We start from the raw sequence: 25,314 nt of genomic DNA on the forward strand, positions 1-25,314 counted from the left end.
TTCCGGGATTTGTAGTCCGCAGGTTTCCTAAAGATCGAAAGCGAGAAGTGGGCAGCCGCCAACGCGAGTTCTGCGCATGTGCAGGTAGGTGTCCAAGACCGTGGGGGCCACTGGGTAATGTAGTCCTTTGTTGTCCGGGCAGGGGATGGCGGAGGCGGGGCAAGGGGCGGATTCCTCGTCCTCGCCCGCGTCAGTCTGGGGCACGGGGCGGGGCCAGAGGCCGGGGCGCCCCAGCACGTCCCGTCCCGCCGGAAGTGAAGGTGCGGGTCCGGCCGTGGGCTCTGAGAGGGTGAGGCGCGCGGGAACGCCGGCGCTGCGGGTCGGTGGGGGCGGGTGAGGGGCGCTCCTCGGCCCCGGGCCGGACAGATGGGAGCCCTCCGGAGAGGGGAGGAGAGGGCGGGTACGCCCTGCCCGGGGGGAGTCTGGACTCGGGATCCCCGAGTCGGGGAGGGGCGTGGCGAGGGGCTGGGCCCCGAACGGGGGCTGTGGCTGAGAGCTGTGGGAGTGCGGCGGGTGGGGCCGGGCTGGGGTAGGAAGGGAGAGGCGGGGGCAGGAACCTTGGGAGAGGCGAGCGGGTGCGGGGGACGTAGGTGGAGACCAGATGGAGACCGGCCAGGAGCCGGATAACAGGGTGAACGTGAGCCGGCCTCATCCAATCCCTGTCCTCCTGCCTCCTTGTTGTTGCAGCCCCTGCCCGGATGGCAGCAGTAGTTCTTGGGGGAGACACCATGGGCCCTGAGCGTATCTTCCCCAATCAGACAGAGGAACTGGGGCCACATCAGGGCCCTACAGAAGGCACCGGGGACTGGAGCGGTGAAGAACCTGAGGAAGAACAGGAGGAAACCGGGGCAGGTCCTGCTGGCTACTCCTACCAGCCCCTAAACCAAGATCCTGAACAAGAGGTGGAGTTGGCACCAGTGGGTGAGGGAGAAGATGTAGTTGCTGACATCCAGGATCGGATCCAGGTATGGAGGATGGGATTGTTCCCGTCAGGTGAAACTGAATTTGCTCAAAGGCCGGACCTAGACTGTCTTTCTCTGGCTCTGCAGGCCCTGGGGCTGCACCTGCCAGATCCACCATTAGAGAGTGAGGATGAAGATGAGGAGGGAGCCACAGCATTGAGCAGCCACAGCTCTATTCCCATGGACCCAGGTAAGAAAGACCACCCTAGCCGGGCGTTGGTGGCTCATGCCTGTAATCCTAGCTACTCAGGAGGCTGAGATCTGAGGATCGCGGTTCAAAGCCAGCCAGGGCAGGAAAGTCCGTAAGACTCATCTCCAATAAGCCACCAGAAAACAGGAAGTGGCGCTGTGGCTCAAGTGGTAGAGCGCTGGCCTTGAGCTGAAGAGCTGAGGGACAGCGCTCAGGCCTAGAGTTCAGGCCCACAGCCGACCAAAAAAAAAAAAAAAAAAAGACCATCCTTTCACCTGGAAATAATTGTGGGGGAAATGGACAGGCCAAGCTGTTAGAAGGAAGTTAGTGAGACATACCTCGTCCCTAAGACCGTAATTTGTGAACCAGCTTGTAGACTTCCTCGATCCTGTTCGACTAAACTTGGAGGTGATCCAGTAAGTCAGGGTTGATTCAAGGAATTCTGTGAGGAGCTGGTCCCATTTTTTCTATCCCCTAACCAGCCTCTGGCTGTGATTTCAGAACACGTAGAGCTGGTGAAAAGGACGATGGCTGGAGTAAGCCTGCCTGCGCCAGGGGTTCCTGCATGGGCTCGGGAGATATCGGATGCCCAGTGGGAAGATGTGGTACAGAAAGCCCTCCAAGCCCGGCAGGCATCTCCTGCCTGGAAGTGACCATCTCGAGAGCTGCCTTATCTCCCTACATTCCAGGCCGGAACCAGGACAGGACTGAACACATCTCTGGTTATAATGTCCATCTCCACCCTCCCCATCTCCTTTCCACATCAAGGCAAATCAGACTTCTCAGAGACCCACTTTATTCGGTTCTGTACATATGGGGACATCGGCCCAAGCCCAACCTACCGTAGCATGTATCACTCTGTGGAGAATAAAGCACCCTATGTACACAGCCAAAAGCCACACTGCCTGTGCCCCTGGAATATGGGTCCAGCCCTCCTCAGCCCCTTGTTTCTCCTCCAAGGTGCTTAAAGGGGATGACTGAGGGCCCGCCCAGCATCAGCACAAACTAAGAAATAAATAGGTGTTGGGGGAGCCATGCTCGGGGCACTGCTCCCTGCTTCCTTCTTTCTAACTTTGGAACCAATAGCACAGGAAAGCAGTCAGCCACAGGGTGGTCCCTTCTGTGTTTTCAATCCCAGGGCTGCTGCTCACCAAAGGGGGGGTCCTAGGGACACGCTGTTTATGCCCTGCCCTAGTTGGTCCACTGGGCCCTATATTCACCATGTAGTGTCCATGGCCTAGACTTTTGCTTCTTTGACCTCTGTGTTGTCTTTGTCAGGCAGGGGTTAAGAGGAAATAATACAACCCCATCAGCGCACACACTGCTGGGTCTGGGGGCCTATTTGTGCTGCTGGGGATAGGCTCCTCTCCAGCCACTCACTCCAGGGGCCAGTGGAGCTTGATGTACAATAACTTTGGTGAGAATAACCCCCTGCTGCTCCCTAATGCCTGTGCAGCAGGAGGGGAGACACCTAGAGTTCAGAGGAGGATGGAGAGGAGAGTATGATTCCATGTGTATTTCTCAGAGCAGCCTCAAGTAGCTGTGGGGGTAGGAGCAGGAAGGGGACAGACATCCCCAGGTAGTCTGAGCACTGAGCATTTCAGAGCTCAGCCTGTACTGTAGCCACAGGGAGGCATGAACACATTTTGGGGAGAAGAGGGACCACACTGGGTGTCCCCGCTTCAAGTGCCTGCATCCTCTAGAGTAGCCAGAGAGGTGCTACCTTGCCCCGAGTCAACCAGTAGGGAGCAGAGGGTAGAGGGCCAGGGCAGCGTCCCAGGGCTGAGTGGGCTGTGACCCTGTGGGAAGGTGAGGGGGTCAGAGAGCCTCCTGGCTGGCAGTTAGGAACTCTTCCGCCCGCTTGTGCGCCTCCAGCGCCTTGATGGTGTAGACGTCCTGAGGCAGCTCTGACTTCCTCCGAAGCAGCACTTTCTCCTTCTTGATATCTTTTAGCATCTGTGCGTGGACATGGAGAAGACAAAATGGCAATGCTTCTTTCTCACACTGATTGCTATTCCTGCTTCTCCCTCCCCCATCTGTTATTCACCCCTAACCCTTTTACCCCCAGTACTCTCCCCAACCTGCACAGCTTCTGTCTCCACCGTCCTCTTCAGAAGCTGGATGTCCTCTGCCGTGGGGGTCTCTGTCTCCATGGAGTACACAGGGGGCAGTGGTGGAGGAGCGCGGAACATGGGATACTGAAAGGAGCGGAGGCAGTGTGTTTGCTTCGTCCTCTTCCTCCAGCACCCCTACCCCAAGAGTGCAGGACAGTGGCAGAAAAGTCTCACCTGGGGGTTGAGCCGGGCGAGCTCCTCAATTTTTTGCCACATCTCTTCTCTCTCCTTCATTCGGAAGCGGCCCCTGAGGGAGCAAAAGTAGGATTGGGGCTGGGCTTGAGAGAAGGCAGGTGAAAAATCTCCAGGGAGAGACATACTCACTTCTGCTTCTCTGCCTTGTATTGTTGTGTGCAGTCATCAAACAGCTTCTGATTCATCTCCATAAACAGCTTCAGGGCATTGTAGATCAGTCCATGGATTGTCCTGCCACCGGAGGTAAGATGTACAGGGGGTCAGAGCATGCCTTTTCCACCAGGAACCCAATTTACTCATTTCTCAGAGATGTCTCTGCTAAGGCTTTCTCGTTCTACTCTTAGATCACAAACTTCAGCACTCAACTCTGACCAGAACAGGTGACTTCAGAGGTACATTTCCTGGTCTTTACAAATGTTGGTACACTAGTCTCCCCTTTCCCCCACCCCATGTTCCAAGGCTCTAACCCACACAAATAGCCTCTAGCAATATGATGGGCTGTGTCGGCACAGCACAAGGCTGGCTTTTAGCAGGAAAGCCTTTTTACAACTCAGATGGTTTACCCATGTGCTCTAAGCAGCTCACATAGCTTCTCTTCGATGACTATCTCCAGAGCAGGATATCTGAGGTCAGGGAGCAGTGATATATATATGTATGTATGTATGTATGTATGTATGTATGTATAGATAAATGTATATAGATGTCTCTTCTGCTGTTAGATAGTGCAGAGATCTCTTTTTTTTTTTTTTGGTCGGTCGTGGGGCTTGAACTCTGGGCCTGGGCGCTGTCCCTCAGCTCTTCAGCTCAAGGCGAGCGCTCTACCACTTGAGCTACAGTGCCACTTCCGGTTTTCTGGTGGTTTATTGGAGATAGGAGTCTCACGGTCTCTCCTGCCCAGGCTGGCTTTGAACCGCGATCCTCAGATCTCAGCCTCCTGAGTAGCTAGGATTACAGGCGTGAGCCACCAGCGCCCCGCTGCAGAGATCTCTTATATGGCATCTTTTCTCTCAGTCCCTCCTATCAATATGCAGTGGTGCCAGCTCTCCTTGCTGAGTACCCAGGTAACATTCCTAGTACTGAAGTTCATCCAGATTCCCAATGCCCAGCCCCTGCCCAGTGCCCTACTTGTTCCAGTGGCTCTTGGAGTTCCTGTAGAGTGCGGGGAACATGATGGGGAGAACGCGGGCAGCATTGTCACTGATGAGGCTCATGATGTATTCGTTGTTCCAGTAATAGAGGGCGCGTTCAGCCACCTGGTGGGGAGAAGGGGGGACTTGGTGGGGCACTGCGTACCTGTCTGAAGGCCTGCTTCCCTCTGGCAGGGCGGTGGGGGCTGGGGCACCCTGGGGCTGCATTCTACCTGGAAATGGGGGCTGGAGACACACTTGGCAAGCTGGCGGAAGAGTGGTTCCATCACTTTACTGAACTCTGAGGGTTCAATGACATCCAGAATCTCCTCTAGCTCATTGAGGAACATCACCTCCTTGGGGCTGTGGGTCTTGGGCCAAAACTTGAGAAGTCCCACAATCACCTGGAAGAGGACATGAGGGTAGAGTCTCAGCACTGCTGCTTCCCTACGAAGCCTTCCTGTGACCCTCTCCTAGCCCTACGCTGGCTGAGTATCATTTGGGGATAGGTAATGACTCGTGTTTCTCTGGCTTGGATACATTCTAGGTGTGTGCAGGTTTTACTTCTCCAGAGAGAAAACCACATCACCTATCAGGCCATCTCTCCTAAGCACCCACTTACAGAATTTTTTTTTAAACCAGGTATAGTCTGCAAGCAATACCTAGGGTAGTAAGAAGTAGGCTAGGGCTAGGAATGTGGCTTAGTGATAGAATGCTTGCCTAGCATGCATGCACTGGGTTTGATTCCTCAGTACCACATACACAAAAAAAGCCAGAAATGGTGCTATGGCTCAAGTAGTAGAGTGCTAGCCTTGAGCAAAAAGAAACTCAGGGACAGTGCCCAGGCCCCTTGAGTTCAAGCCCCAAGACTGGCAAAAGAAAAGAAATAGGCTAGCTAGGCGCCAGTGGCTCACGCCTGTAATCCTAGCTACTCAGGAGATTGAGATCTGAGGATTGCAGTTCAAAGCCAGCCTGGGCAGGAAAGTCCATGAGACTCTTACCTCCAATAAACCACTAGAAAACCGGAAGTGGCGCTGTGGCTCAAGTGGTAAAGCGCTCGCCTTGGGACAGCACCCAAGCCCAGAGTTCAAGCCCCACAACGGACAAAAAAAAAAAAAAAAAAAAAAAGGCTATAGATGCCAGAAGGGGACTTACTGGTTCAGTCAGACTGCTCTCCTTCTCCAAGAACTGTACCACACAGTACGCCAACTGCCAAAGGTGAGGAAGAATGATGAAGCGCAGGGCCTGGGAAGTCTCATAGAAGTCAGAGACAAGATCCCAGAACACAAGTGAAGGTACAGAAGAGGACTTAGCCCACCCCCTCCATGCCTTCCTTCTCTGTCCCATTTCCATCTCAGCTGCACTGGGAATTATTAGGAGGAAGGCAGCTCACCTGAGGATGATAGACACTCAGGGACTTGACTTTGTGAAGGGGAAGCAGGACTCGAATCAGAAACATCTTGTGTTCTTCCTTAAGAGGCAGGGCAAAGCCATTGATGATACTAGGAGTGAAGGGAGGATTTTATTTTTTAGGACCAAAGAGTCAGATTCAAACAGTGCCCTGATCCAAACCCGCCTCTTACCTGCCCAGGATCTCCAGGAGCTCAGCAATCCCATTGTGATGTTCTGTCTCATAGATGAACCTGAGGGAAGGGACACTCTTGACACTGGCCCTGATGTCCCTCTAGTATCCTACAGCCCCCACCTCCCTTCAGACCAGACCCCTTGCCTCACCTGTAGAAGATGTGGTTGATCTGCCTACGTATATAAGCCCGGAGCCCCAAAAACTTGCCATAAATGCGATGTAAAATGGTCTTGAGAAAGTCTCGCTCTCGAGGATCTTCACTGTCAAATAGGTCCAGGAGCTGGGAGCAGGAGGGAGGAAAGCAGACAGGCAGCAGTCAGGGGAGGCTGGGCCTGGGGGAGAGGTCCTCTGAGATAGCGCGAGGGCACGTTTGGAAAGCTGGAAGCAAGTTTTACTGGACTGCTGTATCCCAAGTGACACGTGGGAGTGCACGTTACATACACTGAGTGGGGGCGGGGGCAGCACTGCATTGGATTTTTCCCATTACACTGGAAACTTCCTAAAGGTGCAGAAGGCTTTTTGTGTGTGGGTGTGTGTGCAGGTCCTGGGGCTTCCACTCAAGGCCTAGGCACTGTCCCTGAGCTTTTGTTTCTGAGGCTAGCCCTCTACTACTTTCAGCCACAGCCCCACTTCCAGCTTTTTGTGTTTAATTGGAGATAAGAGTCTTACAGACTTTCCTGCCTGGGCTTGGCCTTTGAACTGAGATCCTCAGATCTCAGCCTCCCAAGTAGCTAGGACGACAGACATGAGCCCCCTGGCACCAGGCTTGCAGTAGGCTTTTTGACCCTCTTCCCTCCCATGGTGTCCTTGTTCCAGACACAGCAGAAGCCCCAGGGCACTTAGCCTAAGGGAGGAGTGCAGCAAGCCACAGGTGATAGATGTGGGCTAGAGACTGCAGATGAGAGAGGGGAAGGACAGGAACTTCAGGGACTCACAGCAAGGACAAACTTCTGGTCAATGTATTTCTTGGCTATGTTTGGCTGGAAATCAGGAGACTCCAGGAAACGTAAGAAAAACTCGTACACAAGCTGTGGAGGGAAAGAAGCATCTACTGAGCCCAAGACCTGGCAGATGCAGATACCCATTTTGCTGCAGGCCTCTGAATGCCCCTGTTCCCTACAGCCACAGCCAGCCTGCCCCCTGGCCTGGTACCTGGAGATGTGGCCAAGCAGCTTCCAAAGTGGGCTCATCTTCCTCTGGGTCAAACTCAGCCCCTGTGGGATTTGATGAAGGTGGCAGCGTCCGGAAGAGGTTCACTGAAAACTGAAGGGTGGGTCCAGCTTAGAACATCATCCAAGTTTCTCCAGGCCTCCAACCCCCCTCTCCCCCCGGCAATCCCCGGCATCCCTCTGCTATGCCCACCATAGTGACAGCCTCGGGGTAGATGGCCTCAGTGACAACGTCACGACTGTGAGTGATGTACTCCACCATCTCGTTGAGTCCTGCCCGCTTCACCTCTTTGAATTTGAGATCACTGAGTGGGTCCGACACGAAGTCAAAAAGGACGCAGCACTGGCGCAGCTTCTGAATGAACAGCTCCTCCCGCTCCTGGGTTGGTGAATCTGTGGGGACCCAGCCATCAAGTCCTCCCCACCACTACCACCTTCCAGGCTAGACGCCGCTAACCTTACAGAGCTCTCCCCCGCTGCCACTGACCCCCCCTTATAGAACTCCCCTCAGATTCCCTAGAACTTCCTTCTTTCCAAGATAACCCCCCCTACCCACGATCATTTATCCAATACTCAGCACCTCTAAGTCCCTTGGATGTCTACAAATACCTTTTAGGGCAGGAAGCTTCTGTAGCTCCCGGTTCTTGCTGAGGTTGAAGCGGGAGGAGCTTTGCCTTCGCTCCTTCTTGACAATCTGGGGCCCCCCTGAGTACTTGATCTTGCTGAGCTGTGTAGGGGGTGGCGTGCTATTGCTGGGACGTTTGTTGGATGCCGGTGGCTGAGACTGAGGTTGGGGTTGGGGCTGAGCCTGGGGCTGAGCCTGGGCCTAGTCAAATAAGCAATCCATTAAAGTCAGCTCCCCAACAGCTCCCTTCTACCCCAAGCCTGGGCTACCCGCTCCCCAATCTGCTTCTGCCTGTTCACAGGCAGCAAGCCGCTGTCCTTGCCCAGAAGGAAGATGGCCAAGGACAGAGAACCTTGGGCTGTAGCCCTGGAAGGCATGGTCAAGAAGTCCCATCTCCTAAATGGGATCCTCTGCCTGCCTGTGTGTCAGCAGCCTTCAACTTTCTTATTCCAGTCCATGAGTAAACAAAATGCACTGATGGATGGTGACAGAAATCAGAAAAAATGGTCATTGGGCCTGGGAATGTATCTTCATGGCAGAGCACCAGAGTTCAATCCCCAATACTGAAAAGTAAAATAATAGGAGAATTAGGAATCCTTTAGATTAAGAAAGAGGTGTAAAAAATGTTAACCTTTGCATATTCCATGTATTTCATAAAATTCTACAGAGTTTGTGACTTCTCTGGGGAATGAAAGAATGGAAGAACACGGGGCTGGGAAGGTGGCTCAGTGGTAGAGCGCTTGCCTTGCATGCATGAGGCCCTGGGTTCAATTCCTCAGCACCACATAAGCAAAAAGAAGAAAGCCGGATGTGGCATTGTGGCTCAGGTGGTAGACTGCTAGCCTTGAGCTGAAGAGCTGAGGGACAGCGCCCAGGTCCAGAGTTCAGGCCACACAACTGGACCCAAAAGAAAAAAAAAAAAGAATGGAAGAACAATGGGCCAGGCCCCAGGTAGGCCCAAGGGTCCAGCATGGCTCATTACCCCTGGGCCATCTCACTCTCCTCCTTCTAAAATAACAGTCCCAGACACTGGCTTGACAGGGAACACAAGAAAGGCTTCTTCCAGGAGCAGGCATCACACATGTCTCATGTTGTGACCCGTACTCAGCCAGTGTCAGTTTACTTGGACAATACGAGGTCCCCTGTGGGTCTTCCTTTGTATAATGGTAGAGGAGTCAAACCTTAGGAACAGTGGAGAGAAAGGTGGAAAGAAGGTAGAAGGGCCTTGGCAAACATCTGGAAACTCCTCTGCCTCGGGCCTCCATTTCCCTGCCTTAGGAACAACCAAATCCTGTCTGTGAAGCTTAGTGCTCAAGGACACACTGGGGCCAGACTACCTGGCTTCCACACTGCAAATTACTAGCCGAGCTAGAGGAGTTCTCCTCGTCTCCTCATCTGTAAAATAGCAATGACAATAGTTCCTACCTTATAGGGCCATAATAGGAACTGAAACAAATATACACGGCACATAGGAAAATATAACAAGTAGGGATAGCAGTCTGCTGCTGCAGCTACTACTGATACCATCTTTATTTCCACACTTGTATTTTAGGAGTGCATGCACCTGGAGATTCCTTCCTGTGCTAGCACACTTCAAATGATCTTTCCAGTCCATTATTCCCATTGTTTGAACATAGAGACACCAGGAAACCATTGCATCTTTCAGGAGCCAGGTCCTGCCTTCTTCCCAGAACCTTTCTTAGTTCATTCTGACCCTTGGGTGCCACCCCTCAACCTTCTGTAACTACGTCTATTCTACTGATCTGATCACTCACTGTTACTGATACCTCTAGCTCAGTCCATACGTGTCATCCCCTCAACTAGACAAGTTCCTTGAAAACAAGGACCCTGGTTTGACTCCTAGCACTGGCACCAACAGGCTTCCGATGAATGGGAGGCTGACTAAGAGCCAAGGCTGCCAGTTTCTGTCTAAGCTCTGCCCCACAATCCCTTCCTCTCCTGTCCTTAGGAGAGGGCACTAGCTGTGCAGCGCCAGCAGCAGAGGGAGGAGGAAAAATGTTAGAGATTCTAGGGTAAGGGACGCAGTGTCAGTCTGAGACACCACACCTCCATGACCTTCATACTGAGGAATGTTGAGAGAAAGGAGGCATCTCTCAGAGAAGCAGGGCCTCACTTTTCTCTGCTAACAAGGAGGGTATTTGCTGGGGGCCAGTGGCTTATGCCTGTAATCCTAGCTACTCAGGAGGCTGAGATCCGATGATCATAGTTAAAAGCCAGCCCAAGCAGGAAAATCCATGAGACACTTATCTCCAATTAACAAAAAGCTGTGGAACCATGGCTCAAGTGATAGCCACGAGCACAAAAGCTCAGAGACACGCCGCCCAGGCTCTGAACACACACACACACACACACACACACACACACACACACACACACACACACACACACACACACACACACACACACACACACACACACACACACACACACACACACACACACACACACACACACACACACACACACACACAGAGGAGATGGGGCTGGGAATATGGCTTAGTGGCAGAATGATGCCTAGCATGCATGAAGTCGAGTTTGATTCCTCAGTACCACATAAACAGAAAAAGCCAGAAGTCTAGGGCTGGGAATGTGGCTTAGTGGTAAGTGCTTGTCTAACATGCAGGAAGCCCCGGGTTCAAATCCTCAGCACCACATAAACAGAAAAAGCCAGAAGTGGCGCTGTGGCTCAAGTGATAGAGCACTAGCCTTGAACACAGATAGGCTCAGGAACAGAGGCCCAGGCCCTGAGTTCAAGCCCCGGCCCTGAGTTCAAGCCCCAGCATGGGCCAAAAATAAATTAAAAAAATAGATAGATAGATAGATAGTGTTTGACTAGATCAGTCATTTCCCAACAACTCTCCTAGTGAGGTTTCAAGAGAACAGGCTTGTATGGATTTAAAAAAAAAAAAAAAAAGAAGAAGCCGGGTGCCGGTGGCTCATGCCTGTCATCCTAGCTACTCAGGAGGCTGAGATCTGAGGATCCAGGTTCAAAGCCAGCCCGGGCAGGAAAATCTGTGAGACTTATCTCCAATAAACCACTGGAAAACCGGAAGTGGTGCTATGGCTCAAGTGGTAGAGCACTCGCCTTGAGCTGAAGAGCTCAGGGACAGCGCCCAAGCCCAGAGTTCAAGCCCCAAGACCAACAACAACAACAAAAAAAAGAGGGCTGGGAAGGTGGCTCAGTGGTAGAGCACTTGCCTACCTTGCATGTATGAGGCCCTGGGTTTGATTCCTCAGCACCACATAAGCAGAAAAACAAAAGCCAGAAGTGGCACTGTGGCTCAAGTGGTAGAGCACTAGCCTTGAGGTGAAGAGCTGAGGGACAGCGCCCAGGCCCAGAGTTCAAGCCCCATGACCGGACCCAGAAAAAAGAAAAAAGAAAACAAATTATAATGCCCAAAAAGCTAATGAGCTAATGCCTAAAGTTCCTTCTACAGGAGGATTGTTACTGAAGGCTGGAGAGGCTAGAAAGCTTCTGAGCAGTCTTAGTCTGCCCAGCCTTATACATGAGGCCACCCCAGTATGACAAGGACCTGGGCTCTCATGTTAGCTGGCAGGGCCCCTGATGCTGAGGCCCGCCCCTCACTAGGAAGCATGCTCGTCAGGTAAGTGTGGGGATCTGTCAGCCACACTTCATGTCCAAGCATTTCTCCTAAGCTCTTCAGCCTCTCGCTTCCTCTCTACTTTGCTGGTTGTGGGTGGGAGGCAAGTCTCCTCCAGAACCTTTGCGGCCATCACAAGGAGGCGTCACTGGCCAATGGCCAAAGCCAGGTCTGACTTCTACCCTCTACTTGGGTCCAGTGTAATCTTCCTGAGACTCTATAGAGGCCCAAATTACTTTCTCTTTTGTTTCCAAACTCACATCAGGATCTGTACTCCAGGAAACCTTCTTAAATTCAAGCCTCCAGCAATTGAGTGGTGCCCTGAATTTATAGACCATGGTTCTACTCAGCTGATTCCAACTAACCTCCTTTCTCTGAACAAATCCTCCTCTAACCTAATCCTGACACAGCCACCATTAGTACACTAAACCTAGATAATTAAATATAAAAAAACTGGAATATAATTTAAGCAATGAAGTATTGTAAGAGAAAAATGAAACACAAAATGCACAGAAATAGAAGCTGAGCAAAGTGGTACATGCCTGTAATCCCAGCCGCGTGGAAGGCTAAGGCAGGAGGATCGTGAGGTAAGAGGCGGCGTGCACTACACTGTGAAACTCCCATCTCAAATAAAATTCAAAATGCATAGGTTCAATGTTGCATCTTTTACATAGTGAATTAACTGGCCTAACAAATGAAGATAATGTAGTTTAAAACCTCCAAAACCACAGAGGCATTCTCTCCCAGGTGACATCTAGAGCTCTATTTGGCCAGGTTGAATTCTTTTCTTCTTTCAGTGCTAGGGATGGAATGCAGGGCCTTGCATATGTTAGACAAGCACGATTCCTCTGAGCTAGACCCCCCAGCTGATTCTTTTCTTCCTTCCCTATTCACTAAACACCATGCTAAGCATCAAAGATGAAAAGGTCACTAGGACATGGCCCTTGCCTTCAAAAAGCTCACAGGATAGGTGGGATAGCCACAAAAGCAGCTAATGATACAAGAGAAATAGAACAGAAAGAGCCACAAAGGCTATGGGGAAGACAGACGGCTGAGCTACAAATTCTGCCTGCAAGAATTAGGGAAGATGTCCCTAAAGAGGTGAGTGGGGAAGTGGGAAATCATTTCCTCCTCCCTCTGTCTGTGTACCCAAAACCCAGGACAGCACAGCATGCACCAGATTCCATGGCATGGATTTCTCTCTAAAGACAGACCAGGAAAGACCCTAGAAGGTCACAGTGAGTCCTGCCAGATCTCCTGAGACTCTTTTCCATTCTAGGATTCTCTTCTAGAATTTTAGAGCCAGCATTATCACTTATTAAGCCCACAGAGAATTGGCTGCAGAGCCACAGCCCGGGTTGAATCCCCACTCTGTCATTTACTCCCCGAGTAAAAGCTATCTAACATCTCTAGCCCTCAGGTTCACCTGTGAAGTGGAGGTGATAATATCAGAACCTTAGGTGGGGCAAATTACTTAATACAAGCAGTCCCTGGTGCACAGTATACTGAGTTCGACAGTGTCCCCCCAAATTCATGATCACCTAGAATCTGTAAATGTGACCTTACTTGGAAACAGGGTCTTTGCTGATATAATCAAGTGAAAATGAGGTCAAACTGGATTAGGGTGTCCTTAATCACTGATGTCCTATTAAGAGGGAAATTTGGACAGAGAGAGACACACACAGAGGAGAATGTAGTATGAAGATGGAGGCAGACACTGAAAACAATGCATCTATAAGCCAAGGAGTGCAAAGGATTACTGAAAGCCACCAGAAGCTTGGACAGAAGTGTGGAACAAGTTCTCTAGCACTCCGGAAGGGCATGGCCTGGTGGACCTTGCCTTCATACTCCTTACTTTAAACATAAATTTGGAGCAGAAATTTCTATTATTCTTTTGTTGTTATTTTTGTTTGTTTGTTTTGCCAATCCCAGGGCTTGAACTCAGAGCCTGAGCACTGTCCCTGAGTCTCTTCGTACTCAAGGTTAGTGCTCTATGACTTGAGCCACAGTACCAGTTCTGGCCTTTTCTGAGTAGTTTATTGGAGATAAGAGTCTCACAGAGTTTCCTTCCCTGGCTGGCTTCAAACTGTGATCCTCAGATCTCAGTTTCCTGAGTAGCTAGGATTACAGGTGTGAGCCACTAGTACCTGGCTCCTATTGTTTTAAGCCATCTAGGTTGTGGTAACTTATGATGGCTGCTTCTGGAAACTAGCACAAAATAATTGTTCAGTAAAAAAGATATATTAGGGCTGGGAATGTGGCTTAGTGGTAGAGTGCTTGCCTATCATGCATGAAGCCCTGGGTTCAATTCCTCAGTACCATGTACACAGACAAAGCCAGAAGTGGCGCTGTGCAAGTGGTAGAGTGCTAGCCTTGAGCAAAAGAAGCTCAAGGACAGTGCCCAGGCCAAGAGTTCAAGCCCCAGGACTGGCAAAAAAAAAAAAAGAAAGAGAACAGCTTCACATCTGGTCTCCAACTTCGCCAGCATCTATATAGCAGGGAGATATCTTTTCTAGAATATCATGGCAAATTCTTGTAGCTGCCCCATACAGATGAGCTCTGGGCAGCATTTCACAAAACACAGCTCAAGATAAGACTTCTAAAAGGCTTAAAAAAGACCACTGAGCAGAACTGTTCAAAAGGCAGTAGAGAAATCTATTGGTCTCAGCTTTTTTTTTTTTTTTTTGGCAGTGGTGGGGCCTGAACTCTGGGCCTGGGCGCTGTCCCTCAGCTCTTCAGCTCAGGGCTAGCGCTCTACCACTTGAGCCACAGCGCTACTTCCTACTTTTTCTGCTTATGTGGTGCTGAGGAATCAAACCCAAAGGCTCATGCATGTAGGCAAGCACTCCACCACTGAGCCACCTTCCCAGCATGCCACCTCCCTCCCTTTTTTTTTTTTTTTTGGTGATGGTCCTGAGGCTTGAAACTGAGGACCTGGGCACTGTCCTTGAGCTTTTTCACTTAAGGCTGGCACTCTACCACTTAAGCCACAGCAACATTTCTGGCTTTTTTGGTGGTTAACTGGCGATAAAAGAGTCTCACAGCCTTTCCTTCCTGGGCTGTGTTTGAACTACAACCCTCAGACCTCAGCCTCCTGAGTAGTTAGGATTATAGGCGTAAGCCACTGGCACCCGGTCTAAGTTCAAGTCTTACACCACCAAAATAAAAATAAAAGAACAGCCCACAACCCCTGACCATGTCTTGGGATAGAGGTGGATGGGCAAGGAATGACATCCAATGTACTTAATAACCAGAGGACGAGTTAGTTAGGTAAAGGCTGGAATAGCCTCCTAAATATTCTTTTCTCTGCCGTTACATCCTGGCTCTAAGTCTCTCTTGCTGGCTTAAATATCAGTCACTAGCTCCCAACTACCTTCCCTGTGAGAGGCCTATGCCATCAATCCTACAGGAGAGACTGAGCCCTGAAAGTGTGTCCTAGAAGCATTTACTGTGAAGCTTGAGGGGTAACCCTCAGCTCTCCCCCTGAGTTCACAGCCTAAAGGAGAGGCCTAGAAGGGAACAAATGGTTACAGTGTAGAGATAAGGACAGTCCAGACACAAGTTCAGATTACTGGGGAAGGGCCCAGGAAAGAGCAATTTCTGTGGTCCCCAACTCTTCGGAGGCCTAAAACCTAGAGGTGCCAGAAGTAGCCAGAAACATCTAAACACTTGTCCACCAGTCTCCTCTCAAGAAAATACAAGACCTCCCATAGCTAATGAAGGCCTGTTTCCTGTCCCCCTCTGTTGCTCTGGACAAAAGTAGGGAGAGTGCCAATAGCATGCAGGACAGCTGCAGGGTCCACACGTCCAACCCGAGTCCTCCTCAGATGTTCATGGACATATCTGGACTTCCTTAAGCCCTTCCACTCTCTGTGGCTCTCTCACTTGCCATTTATTGCTTTATAGACCTAGACTGCTGAGCTGTGCTAACCTCTGGTCATAACTGTCCTTCACTCATGCTCTCTTTCAGCTGAGACCAAGAGTAGTGGGCCCAGCCCTGTCCAACTCAGGGACACCCGGCACTCCCAAACCGCACCCACTCTGAACTAGGACAGGTTACTCAGCACACCATCCAGCACTTATGGACTTTTCCCTCTTCTGGGGACCCTGGATCACCCAGCCTTTTGTTGGTTTGTTTTGTTTTGTTTTGTTTTTGTGCTTGCCATGGGGCTTGAACTCAAAGCCTGGTTGCTGTCCCTAAGCTTCTTTTGCTCAAAGCTAGTACTCTACCATTTGAGCCATAGCTCCACTTTTAGCTTCTTCTGACTAATTTCCTGGAGATAAAGAGTCTTATGGAATTTTCTGCCCAGGCTGGCTTCAAACCACAATCCTCAGATCTCAGCTAAGATTATAGGCACGAGCCACCAATGCCCAGCTGTGTGTGTGTGTGTGTGTGTGTGTTTTGGTCAGTTGTGGGGCATGTGTGTGTGTGTGTGTGTGTTTTGGTCAGTTGTGGGGCTTGAATTCTGGACCTGGGCTTGAATTCTGGACCTGGGCACTGTCCCTGAGTTCTTCAGCTCAAGTGTGTGTGTGTGTGTGTGTGTGTGTGTGTGTGTGTGCGCACGCGTGTGTGCGCGTGTGTGTGTGCGCGTGTGTGTGTGAGTGTGTGTGTGTGTGTTTTGGTCAGTTGTGGGGCTTGAATTCTGGACCTGGGCTTGAATTCTGGACCTGGGCACTGTCCCTGAGTTCTTCAGCTCAAGGCTAGTGCTCTACCCCTTGAGCCACAGACCACTTTCCAGCTTTTTCTGTTTATGTGGTGCTGAGTATTCAAACCCAGGGCTTCATGCATGCTGGGCAAGCACTCAACCACTGAGCCACATTCCCTGCCCCTGGTTTGTTTTTTTTGAGTCAGGGTCTATGTAGTCTTGCCTAGACTCAAACTTGAGATCCTCCTGCCTGAGCCTCTTATACTGTAGTCAGGTGTGTACCACCACCAGATACCCTTTGGCCAGAGTTTTGGCCAAAGAAAAAGGAATTCCTTTATTGTATGCACTTCTAATTGAACTCAAGGCCTTAAGCATGCTAAGCAGGTGCTCTACCAAGGAGCCACACTCCAACCACTAAAAAAAAGGAACTCTCTTTTTTTTTGGGGGGGTGTCCAGTTGTGGGGCCTGAACTCTGGGCCTGGGCGCTGTCCCTCAGCTCTTCAGCTCAGGGCTAGCGCTCTACCACTTGAGCCACAGTGCCACTTCCGGCTTTTTTCTTTTGGCTTATGTGGTGCTTAGGAATCGAACCCAGGGCCTCGAGCATGCAAGGCAAGCACTCTACCACTGAGCCACCTTCCCAGCCCCAGGAACTCTCTTTTTGATTAGAACTCTCACTCTACCGCTCGAACCAAGCTTCTAATTCCTGGAAAAGGAATTCTCAAACACTCAAAAATGACAGAAAAATAATTTTCACAGGCATCTAAGAGTTTGAAAAAAAAATCAGAGAGGGCTGGGAAGGTGGCTCAGTGGTAGAGCACTCGCCTTACATGCATGAGGCTGTGGATTCAATTCCTCAGTACCACATAAGCCAAAAAGAAAAAAACCAGAAGTGGCGCTGTGGCTCAAGTGGTAGAGCGCTAGTCTTGAGCTGAAGAGCTGAGGGACAGCGCCCAGGCCCAGAGTTCAAAACCCATGACCGGACCCCAAAAAAAAAAAAAAAATCAGAGAGCCTATTTGGCATGTACCAGACAAAGGGAGCCCTGCGGAGGGCAGCCACAGGGGCCCTCCAGGTTCCTCCCTGGCTGGGGAAGTCTCCTTCCCTTCCTTCCCTTCTGATAATCGATAACTCTGGCCCACAGGCCATCAAGGAGCGGGAGCTGACACCTGTACCACAACCAGAGCCATCCACGTTTATTACCTCCTCAGAGTTCTCGCCTCCACCATCCTTGCCTGAGCTGCTGGGCTTCGCAGTGCCTTTGGCAAGCTTGGGGGGCTCCTGCAGGGAGAAGAGGGAGTTTGGGTTAGTGGAGACTTGTCTAGACTCCTCAGGTCTTTGTTGCAACTATGTCTAACTGAATCAACCAATGAATCCATGTGTCCATTCCTGGTATGTATGGGGGCCGGGGATGGGGGGGGGGATGGGACACACAGACAAGTCATCCCTAACACGTGAGTATGCTCTTTCATCTGTCACCTCACCACGCTGGTGCCTGTGTCAGGCCTGTGAGAGCTCTTGGTCAGGTAAGAATCAAGGAGAGGAAGCTTAAGGGGAAAACACTGGGAGACAAATAACAGGCCTTAGGATAAAGAAGCCCTCTCCCATTTTCCCCTGCTGGACCACCTAGAAGACTAGGAAGTATCTGAGGATGCCACAAGTAGTACCCAGACAAGGAGATGAAAACCCTGGCCATACTGCCAGCTCTCCACCCCTCAGAGCTTGCCAACACAGAAAAAAAAATCAAGACAAGAATTACGAGGGGATACTAATAGATCTAGGAAAAGTCTCACCTCAAATGCCAAGAGCAACTCAGTCAACCAGCACAGGGACAAGGATGAAGGTAAAGCCCTGAATTGTTAGGGAAGTGTGAATACTAGTCTGAAATTTCCCTTGGGAACCTGGCAGCTGGCTCAGAGCCCTGGCCTGCCCAGCATCTCTTCCTATGCTTTGGGCCAAAACAAAAGCAACTGTACAGGGACAGGATGGGGAAAATGTAAAATGTAAAAACGACTTTGGGGATGCAACTCTGACTGCAAGCTCAACACAAATCGTCAGGTGACTTTCATAAGCTTAACAGACCTGTGCGGACTTGGTAGCACCAAAAGGGCCTGGAGGACCCGACTCGGCCAGCAGCAGGCTATGGGAGAAGCTATGAGAAATCCCAGTTTTCCTTTTCCCACCCCCACCTCCACCATGTAGCTGAGACAAGCCTGGAACTCACTATAAGTAATCATCCTGACTACATTTTTTTGTTCTTTTTCTTTCTTTTCATGTTGATCCTGGGGCTTGAACTCAGGGCCTGCACACTGTTCCTGATGAGCTTTTTTGCTCAAGGCCAGCACTCTACCACTCAAAACACAGTTCCACTTCTGGCTTTTTTTTGTCAGTCGTAGGGCTTGAACTCTCAGCCTAGGCGCTGTCCCTCAGCTCTTTAGCTCAAGGCTAGCGCTCTACCACTTGAGCCACAGCCACTTCCAGTTTTTACTGGTTAATTGGAGATAAAAGAGTCTCATGGACTTTCCTGCCCAGGCTGGCTTTGAATCGTGATCTTCAGATCTCAGCCTCCTGAGTAGCTAGATTACAGGCGTGAACCACCAGCGCCCAGCTCTAGCTTTCCCCTCCCTCCTCCCCCCCCCCCCCCCAGTTAACTGGAGGTAAGAGTCTTCTGGACTTTCTTGCATGGACTGGCTTTGAACCCCAATCCTCAAATCTGTCTCTGAGTAGTTAGAATTACAGGCCTAAGCCACTAGCACCAGGCTTGACTACCCTTACACTCATAATTATCCTGCCTCTGCATAGCTACACATGCTGGTGGGGATTACAGGCATGCCCCACCATGCTGAGCTGAGAAATCCTTAGCTTTTCTCAAGGGGAAATGCAACCCATACTGGCAGTGAATTCAAAAGCACAACAGCTGCAGGAACTGGGATAGTTAACAATGGAAGGGAGGAGCTGGGGGGGGGGGGGGGAGCGTTGGGAAGGAGATGGATCTTAACCAGCAACTGAAGGGCTGTCATGTGGACTAAAGATGCAACTTGTCCGTGCAGAATCAGGGGCACAAGAACAGTGGGCTGAAGTATAGAGAGGACAGGCTGAGGCTCCAAACAAGGACGAATTTTCTCACGGACCAGTTGCACGGAAACTGGCTGCCTAGTGAAGCTGAAAGCTCCCAGCCCTGAGCATTCAAGCAAAGGCTGGGTTACGTCCACTAAGGCATGTTGCAAAAGGATTCAAGCCTTAAATGAGAACTGGATTGGCTGATCTTGGAAATCACTTCCAGCTCCTAGAGTCAGCAATTCAATAGCAGCCAAGCCCCTTCAGCGAGAAGTGTTAAATCAAGTGATTGTGACTGTGGGGGCAAAAGGATTTCAGGGAGAAGAAAGTTGTGTGGGCTGGAATAGGGGAAAGCTTCTTGGGGGTGGGGAGGGAAAACGCCTTTCCTGGGTTCAGAGGAGCCTCATGCAAAGAAGAGTTTCTTCTTTGGCTGAGCATTGTCCCTTTGCCTGCCTTCTGACCAGACTGGCCACAAAGCCCTGTCAGTAGCTCACAGGGTGAAGAAAAACAGATAAGGGGTGAATTGAGGGTGGGGGGAATGCAGAGGGACACACCAGTGAGGGGATCTGTCTGCACACACCAGACACAGCCGACCCATCTTCATATAAGTCTGGTCTGTGCACTTGATCATAAACTACTTATTCTTTTTGTAACCCTCCACCCACCCTGTGGCGCTCAGCAGGATGCCTGAGACATACTTCTCAGGGAATGTCTGAGAGACTCGGCTGCCTTGGTGTGTGGGTGTGAGTGGGCGTGGGAAGGCAGGGCCCACGCCTTGCTCCCCAGCTCCTGCAGAACAGGGGAAGTGCCCAATCCAGCTATCAAGGGCTCATGACATTGGTGGCTAGGAACAGGTTGGGGGCCAGCACTGTGGGGCTCAACTCTTATTTCCTTTGTGTGTGGGTGTGCTGGTCCTAGGTCTTGAACTCAGGACCTAAGTGCTGTCCCTGAGCTTTTTGATCAAATCTGGCACTCTACTACTTAAGCTACAGTTTAACTTCTGGCTTTGGGGTGGTTAACTGAAGAGCCTCATAGACTTCCATGCTCAAGCTGACTTCAAATGGAGATCCTCAGATCTCAGCCTCCCGAACAGTAGCTAGGATTTGCAGGTATAAGCCACTGGTACCCAGCTTAACTGACTTTTATGAGCTTCAATTTCCCCATCTATTAAACACTAACAATCACAGTACCTATTCCCTGTAGTTCTGTGTCTGGTACATGCAAATCCTAATATTCTACTATTATTATAAATAAGAAGAAGGTGGCAAGGAGCAGAGGGGCATTACCCAGGAGGATAAGAGAAATCGGTCCAGATGAGAACAGACGAGAAGGGAAGAGATGCAAATCCTCCCACCCCAAAAGTTTGATTCACTAAGCACCTACTGTGTGCAAAGGAGAGCTTGGAGGAGAGCATGGTTATTATCTCAAAGGGGAAAGACAGGACTTTTCCACAATCATTTCTCATCCGAGGCTCAACAGAAAAGTGCCCTAAGTGGTCTAGCAAGTATTTTCTGCAGAACCAGGGAGGAGAGACAGCTCAGTACTGACTGAGAGTTTAGGGAAGGCTTCAGGAAGATGCACCAAAGGATAGCAAGGATTAGGACCAGCAGAGATGAAGGAGAAAGGGGGACAGGTGATGGATGAGCAATAAAGAGCCTCCACCTACACACCCTGCTCTGTGCCTCCATCCCATTCAGGCAAACCTGAGTTACACTGTCATCTCTCTCCCCCTCACAACTTGCCAGCCATTGAAAGAGGCCATATGCAATCAAAAACCAAATGTAAGAAGTTAATCTCATAGGGGAGAATCACAGTTATGTCTGTCTGCCTTCTATGTACCCCAATCCTTCGAAAACCCTTTCTCAACTGAATACACCACAATCCTAGCAAGTCTAAGAATTTCTTTGCTTCACAGTCATCTGGGAAGCAAAAGCTTTCTGCAGATGGGATGGTCTCTGGTCCATCAGATGCAATACAAACTACAGATGGATGGTAACCCCACCACTTCCCAGAAATCCCAAGCCTCCCAGCTCTCAGTGTAGCTGTCTTGTGTGTATACTGCCTACAGCTAATCTGCCCACTCCAGGACAGGGCCTAGCTGGGGTGTACAACCCTGTTCAGCTCACTACCTCAGGGGCCCAGTGCCTAAGCATACTATCACCAACTCTATGCTTAGAATCTCAGGCCCTGAGAGGTCAGGGAACAACCTAGAGTCAGAACTGTCTGTTAAATACTCAACAGCCTCAGAATCATTTGACTGAGATGGTGAGAGATGGCAACCCAGCAACTCAATCAAACAGAGGGCAAATGGAAGCAGTACACCCCTGGAGTCATCAGGGGGGGTGGCCAAATACTAGGCCAGAGCCAGCCCCAACCTCAAGGGGCCATCCCTAGGAAAGGAGAAGCTGGAGGAGGCTGGAGCTGGTATCCTAGCATCCTCTGTGTAAATCTGTACCTCAAAGGAACCACACCTCTGAGTCAGACATCAGCAACAGCAGGAAACAAAAGGGTAGAAAAAGGCAAGGATGAGGAACAGGTGAAGGCGGTATGGAGGTAGAAGAGGAAGGTGAAGGAAAGCAACATCAAGAAAATGCCCAATGGAGCCAGAAGGATTGCTCAGTGGTAGAGCACATGGTTAGCCTATGCAAGGCTCTGGATGCAATCCCTTGCACTGCAAATTACAATAATCAAGAAATAGCTTGGGTCAGAAGCATAGATGTCCAAGGTTGGCTGGTCTGCAAGTAGGAAGAAAACTATTCAGACAGGATGGATAACCCCGTTTGAGGTTATTGCTGGCCCAGGAAAGAGAGAAATCCAACACTGGTGCAAAGGAAAAATGCAAAGGTTATGCGAAGTGTGGACCTAAGGGAAGGAGCTTACTCAGACTAGGAAAGAGGGTCTGGTCCAGGATGAACGGGGGGGGGGTTAGGGGGCAGCTGATACCAGTTAGGAGAGTACTGGCACAGGAGAGCCCTAAAGTCAGGAGACTTGATATTGCAGCTGGGCCTCCAGCAGGATATGTGACCTTGGACAACTCCCTCCCCCTGGTCGGAGCCTCAGTCTCCTCATCTGTACCACCAGGGACTTTCCTTTCCAGCAGCACTGATGATCGTTCTGGGGTTCCATCCACAGAAGGAAGGGCTCAGTGCTGGCTTACAAGTTTGTGTGTGAAGGAAGAACTAGAGGGAGGGGCCTAGGCCAGATTTGGGTGGAGGAGAGAAAGCGGCGCTATTCTAGAGCAGCAAGGGGGCTTGGCGTTGAGAAGGGGCCGGAGGAACCGGGGAGGCCATCCTAGGCCGGTTAGAAAAGGAGGGAAGGGGGCTGCGCAGGGCGGGGGTGGAGGAGCAGTTCGGGAAGGAGGTGCAGTCTCAGATCAGGGCTGTCCCGAATCAGCGGGGGGACCGGGGAGAGAGGGAGGCGAGGAGGAAAAGCAGGGGAGTGACCTGAGGGGGGCTGATCTGGAGGGAGGAGGGGAGTTATCGGGGCCGGGGGTAGGAGGCGGAGGAAGGGAGAAAGGTGGACGTGGGGGCAAGGAGAGGAAGCTGTCCCAGCCGGGGCGCGGACGACGGGGTCCGGCCGGCCGCGAGGGCGGAGGGCCGGCCCCGGGACTCCCGCAGGGGGCCGGACGGGAGGGTCAGTCCGGGGCTGTCCCGGGCCTGGTTCGGGCCCCTCCCAGAGCTCCACGCAGGCCCCAAGGCGGAGGCGCGGAGGGGGGAAAAGGCCACGCTCACCTTCTCCTTCTTCAGTTTATAGGGCATCTCGGCCCGTCCGGACCCGGCCCCGCTCCTGAGGCCCCGCTCCGGCTCCGGCTCCGGCTCCGGCTTTGCTCGGCCGCACTCGGCCCGCTCGGCGTCTCTCCGCCACCGCCTGCGCGCTGCGCCCGGGTCGAGCGGTGGCTGCGTCTCCGATTGGCCCGAACTCTTACAAACCTGCCTGACAACCGGGCGCCGCCTCCTCCCATTGGCCATTGGAGCCAAGCTGCTTCCTTTTTTTCTCATTGGAAAGAAAGAGTACAAACCGCCAGGGTTCGGCTCCTAGAATTGGTTGGAGCGGGAGGTCCCGCCCCAAAGTGGGTCGGGCTTAGTGAAGGGGGCGGGGCCAAGGGAAGCCCAAGCTTGGCCAAGGGGCGCTGCACCCCGGCTCAGCCATTCTTGATACCTTTTGGAGCTCTGCTCTTCTGACGTGACTCTCACACTTGACCCACTGTACTATCCCGCCTGGTCCGAACTGGAGGAAATAAACCCTAAAACGAAGAGCGCCTCTCTTCAATGGGGGTAAAGTAGCACTAATTGCAGATGCAAAATTAGTGGATCAGGCTCCCTAGGACCTTCCTGCACAGCCCTCTAGATTGTCCTAGATCGGAGAAGCTAAGGGAAAGCCTAACAGTATGTGATGAGAATCCCTGGATGGTTGCAACTTTAGGAAGTGGATCTCTGTATCTATCTGCTACCACCGGTCTGGTTGGTGCCCATGGCTCATGTCTGTAATCCTAGCTACTCAGGAGGCTGAGATCTCAGGATCTTGGTTTGAAGACAGCCTGGGCAGGAAAGTACATGAGACTCTTATCTTCAATTAACTAGTAATAAACTAGAAGTGGAGCTGTGGCTCAAGTGGTAGAGTTGCCAGCCTCAAGCAGAAAAAGCTAAGGTACAGCACCCTGAATTCAAGTCCCTATATTGCACCAACAAAAAAAAACAAAAAAGAAAAATAAGCCTATGGAGGGCTGAGTGTAGCCGTACATGCCCATAATCCTTGGTGTTAGTGATGCAGAGATAGAAGATTCAGGTCACTGATCCCTATCTGAAACCAAGCTAAAGGTTGGGGGCATAACTCAAGCAGTGGAGTGCTTGCTAGCAATCACAAAGCCCTGAGTTCAACCTTCACCCCACCCCCACCCCCAGTATTGCAAAGATAAACTTAAAAGAAAAAGAAAAAAAAAGCCAGGTGCCAGTGGCTCACACCTGTAATCCTAGCTACTCAGGAGGCCGAGATCTGAGGATCGCAGTTCAAAGCCAGCCTAGGCAGGAAAGTCCAAGAGACACTAATCTCCAATTAACCACCAGAAAACCAGAAGGGCACTGTGGCTCAAGTAGTAGCTCAAGGCTTTGAGCTGAAGAGCTCAGAGACAGTGCCCAGGCCCAGAGTTCAAGGCCCACGACCAACCAAAAACAAAACAAAACAACTCATGGAGGCTTATAGTTCAGTGATAGTTACTTGTCCTGCACAGAGGAAACTGGATTCCCCTAGCCCCAGCACCACAAAATAAATATTCCTGTATCCTTGCCCAAGGAGAGCGCTGTTTAAAGATAGTTGCTATGGGGATGGGAAAGATATAGAATTGAGAAGTTTGTAGGATCAATTGAGAAGTTTGGTGATTCATTGGATTGTGGGGAGATGGAAAAAGAGTAGGATGACTTCTACAAGTAATTAAAGTGTAGGTGTGGGCTGGAAAGGTGGCTCAGTGGTAGAGTGCTTGCCTTGCATGCATGAGGCCCTGGGTTCGATTCCTCAGCAACACATAAGCAGAAAAAAAAAGCCAGAAGTGGTTCAAGCAGTAGAGCGCTAGCCCTGAGCTGAAGAGTTGAGGGACAGCGCCCAAGCCCAGAGTTCAGACCCCATGACCGGACCCCAAAAAAAAAAAAAAAAAGAGGTTTGCCCAGAGGAAGATTAAGATAAAGACTGAAGAGCAGCACCGTGATTCTGCAATTTAGTGATAATCTTTACCAGGGAAGTTCAGAGTAGAAGGTTATAGTGGGTTGAAGACTAAGCAAGAGGTAAGGAAAAAGAAGACAGAAAATATAGGATCCTGGCTGTCTTACAAAAAAAGTATTTGGCTTTCATGACAAATGAAAAATTTAACCAAAGTGGTCTGCTCACCAACCATTTTTTTTTTTTTTTTTTTTTGTCGGTCGTGGGGCTTGAACTCTGGGCCTGGGCGCTGTCCTTCAGCTCTTCAGCTCAAGGCGAGCGCTCTACCACTTGAGCTACAGCGCCACTTCCGGTTTTCTGGTGGTTTATTGGAGATA

At 50.9% G+C, this 25,314-nt stretch overlaps 2 protein-coding genes across 7 annotated transcripts in view; one reads left to right on the forward strand and one right to left on the reverse strand.

Moving 5' to 3' along the window:
* Nucleotides 1-2,053, forward strand: Mea1 (male-enhanced antigen 1). 5 transcript variants are annotated; one of them, XM_070023717.1, is made up of 4 exons: nt 1-84; nt 688-965; nt 1,050-1,152; nt 1,654-2,053. In XM_070023717.1, the coding sequence occupies exons 2-4, from the start codon at nt 699-701 to the stop codon at nt 1,803-1,805; spliced, it is 522 nt and encodes a 173-aa protein (XP_069879818.1). In that variant the 5' UTR covers nt 1-84; nt 688-698; the 3' UTR covers nt 1,806-2,053. The 5 variants fall into 5 exon arrangements, with proteins under 5 accessions (XP_069879818.1, XP_069879817.1, XP_069879814.1 ...); XM_070023716.1 differs by lacking the exon at nt 1-84 and adding an exon at nt 110-289; XM_070023713.1 differs by lacking the exon at nt 1-84 and adding an exon at nt 110-260.
* The window catches only part of Ppp2r5d (protein phosphatase 2 regulatory subunit B'delta), a 26,441-nt gene continuing 3,058 nt past the window's right edge, over nt 1,932-25,314 (reverse strand). The window contains exons 2-17 of one of the 2 annotated variants that reach the window (XM_070023706.1): nt 23,020-23,531; nt 17,435-17,512; nt 7,952-8,168; nt 7,536-7,735; nt 7,326-7,436; nt 7,109-7,201; nt 6,323-6,453; nt 6,172-6,231; nt 5,982-6,090; nt 5,744-5,797; nt 4,822-4,992; nt 4,587-4,714; nt 3,591-3,692; nt 3,441-3,513; nt 3,234-3,350; nt 1,932-3,108 (exon numbers count right to left, since the gene is read on the reverse strand). In XM_070023706.1, the coding sequence (XP_069879807.1) occupies nt 2,971-3,108; nt 3,234-3,350; nt 3,441-3,513; nt 3,591-3,692; nt 4,587-4,714; nt 4,822-4,992; nt 5,744-5,797; nt 5,982-6,090; nt 6,172-6,231; nt 6,323-6,453; nt 7,109-7,201; nt 7,326-7,436; nt 7,536-7,735; nt 7,952-8,168; nt 17,435-17,512; nt 23,020-23,286 (2,049 nt within the window). In that variant the 5' untranslated portion in view covers nt 23,287-23,531 and the 3' untranslated portion in view covers nt 1,932-2,970. Of the gene's footprint in view, nt 3,109-3,233; nt 3,351-3,440; nt 3,514-3,590; nt 3,693-4,586; nt 4,715-4,821; nt 4,993-5,743; nt 5,798-5,981; nt 6,091-6,171; nt 6,232-6,322; nt 6,454-7,108; nt 7,202-7,325; nt 7,437-7,535; nt 7,736-7,951; nt 8,169-17,434; nt 17,513-23,019; nt 23,532-25,314 lie in introns of those variants that run through there. The other variant, XM_070023707.1, reaches the window with a different exon arrangement.

This window comes from Dipodomys merriami, unplaced genomic scaffold, assembly GCF_024711535.1.
Source record: "Dipodomys merriami isolate MVZ:Mamm:240054 unplaced genomic scaffold, mDipMer1.0.p SCAF_16, whole genome shotgun sequence".
In the NCBI taxonomy this organism is placed as follows: domain Eukaryota; kingdom Metazoa; phylum Chordata; class Mammalia; order Rodentia; family Heteromyidae; genus Dipodomys; species Dipodomys merriami.

Excerpts from the sequence above, each read along its gene's own strand:
- Mea1 (XM_070023713.1), top strand. The coding sequence starts at position 146 with ATGGCGGAGGCGGGGCAAGGGGCGGATTCCTCGTCCTCGCCCGCGTCA. Across the intron at positions 261-687 it reads CCGTCCCGCCGGAAGTGAAG|CCCCTGCCCGGATGGCAGCA; the intron begins GTGCGGGTCCGG and ends TTGTTGTTGCAG. Across the intron at positions 1,153-1,653 it reads CTCTATTCCCATGGACCCAG|AACACGTAGAGCTGGTGAAA; the intron begins GTAAGAAAGACC and ends CTGTGATTTCAG.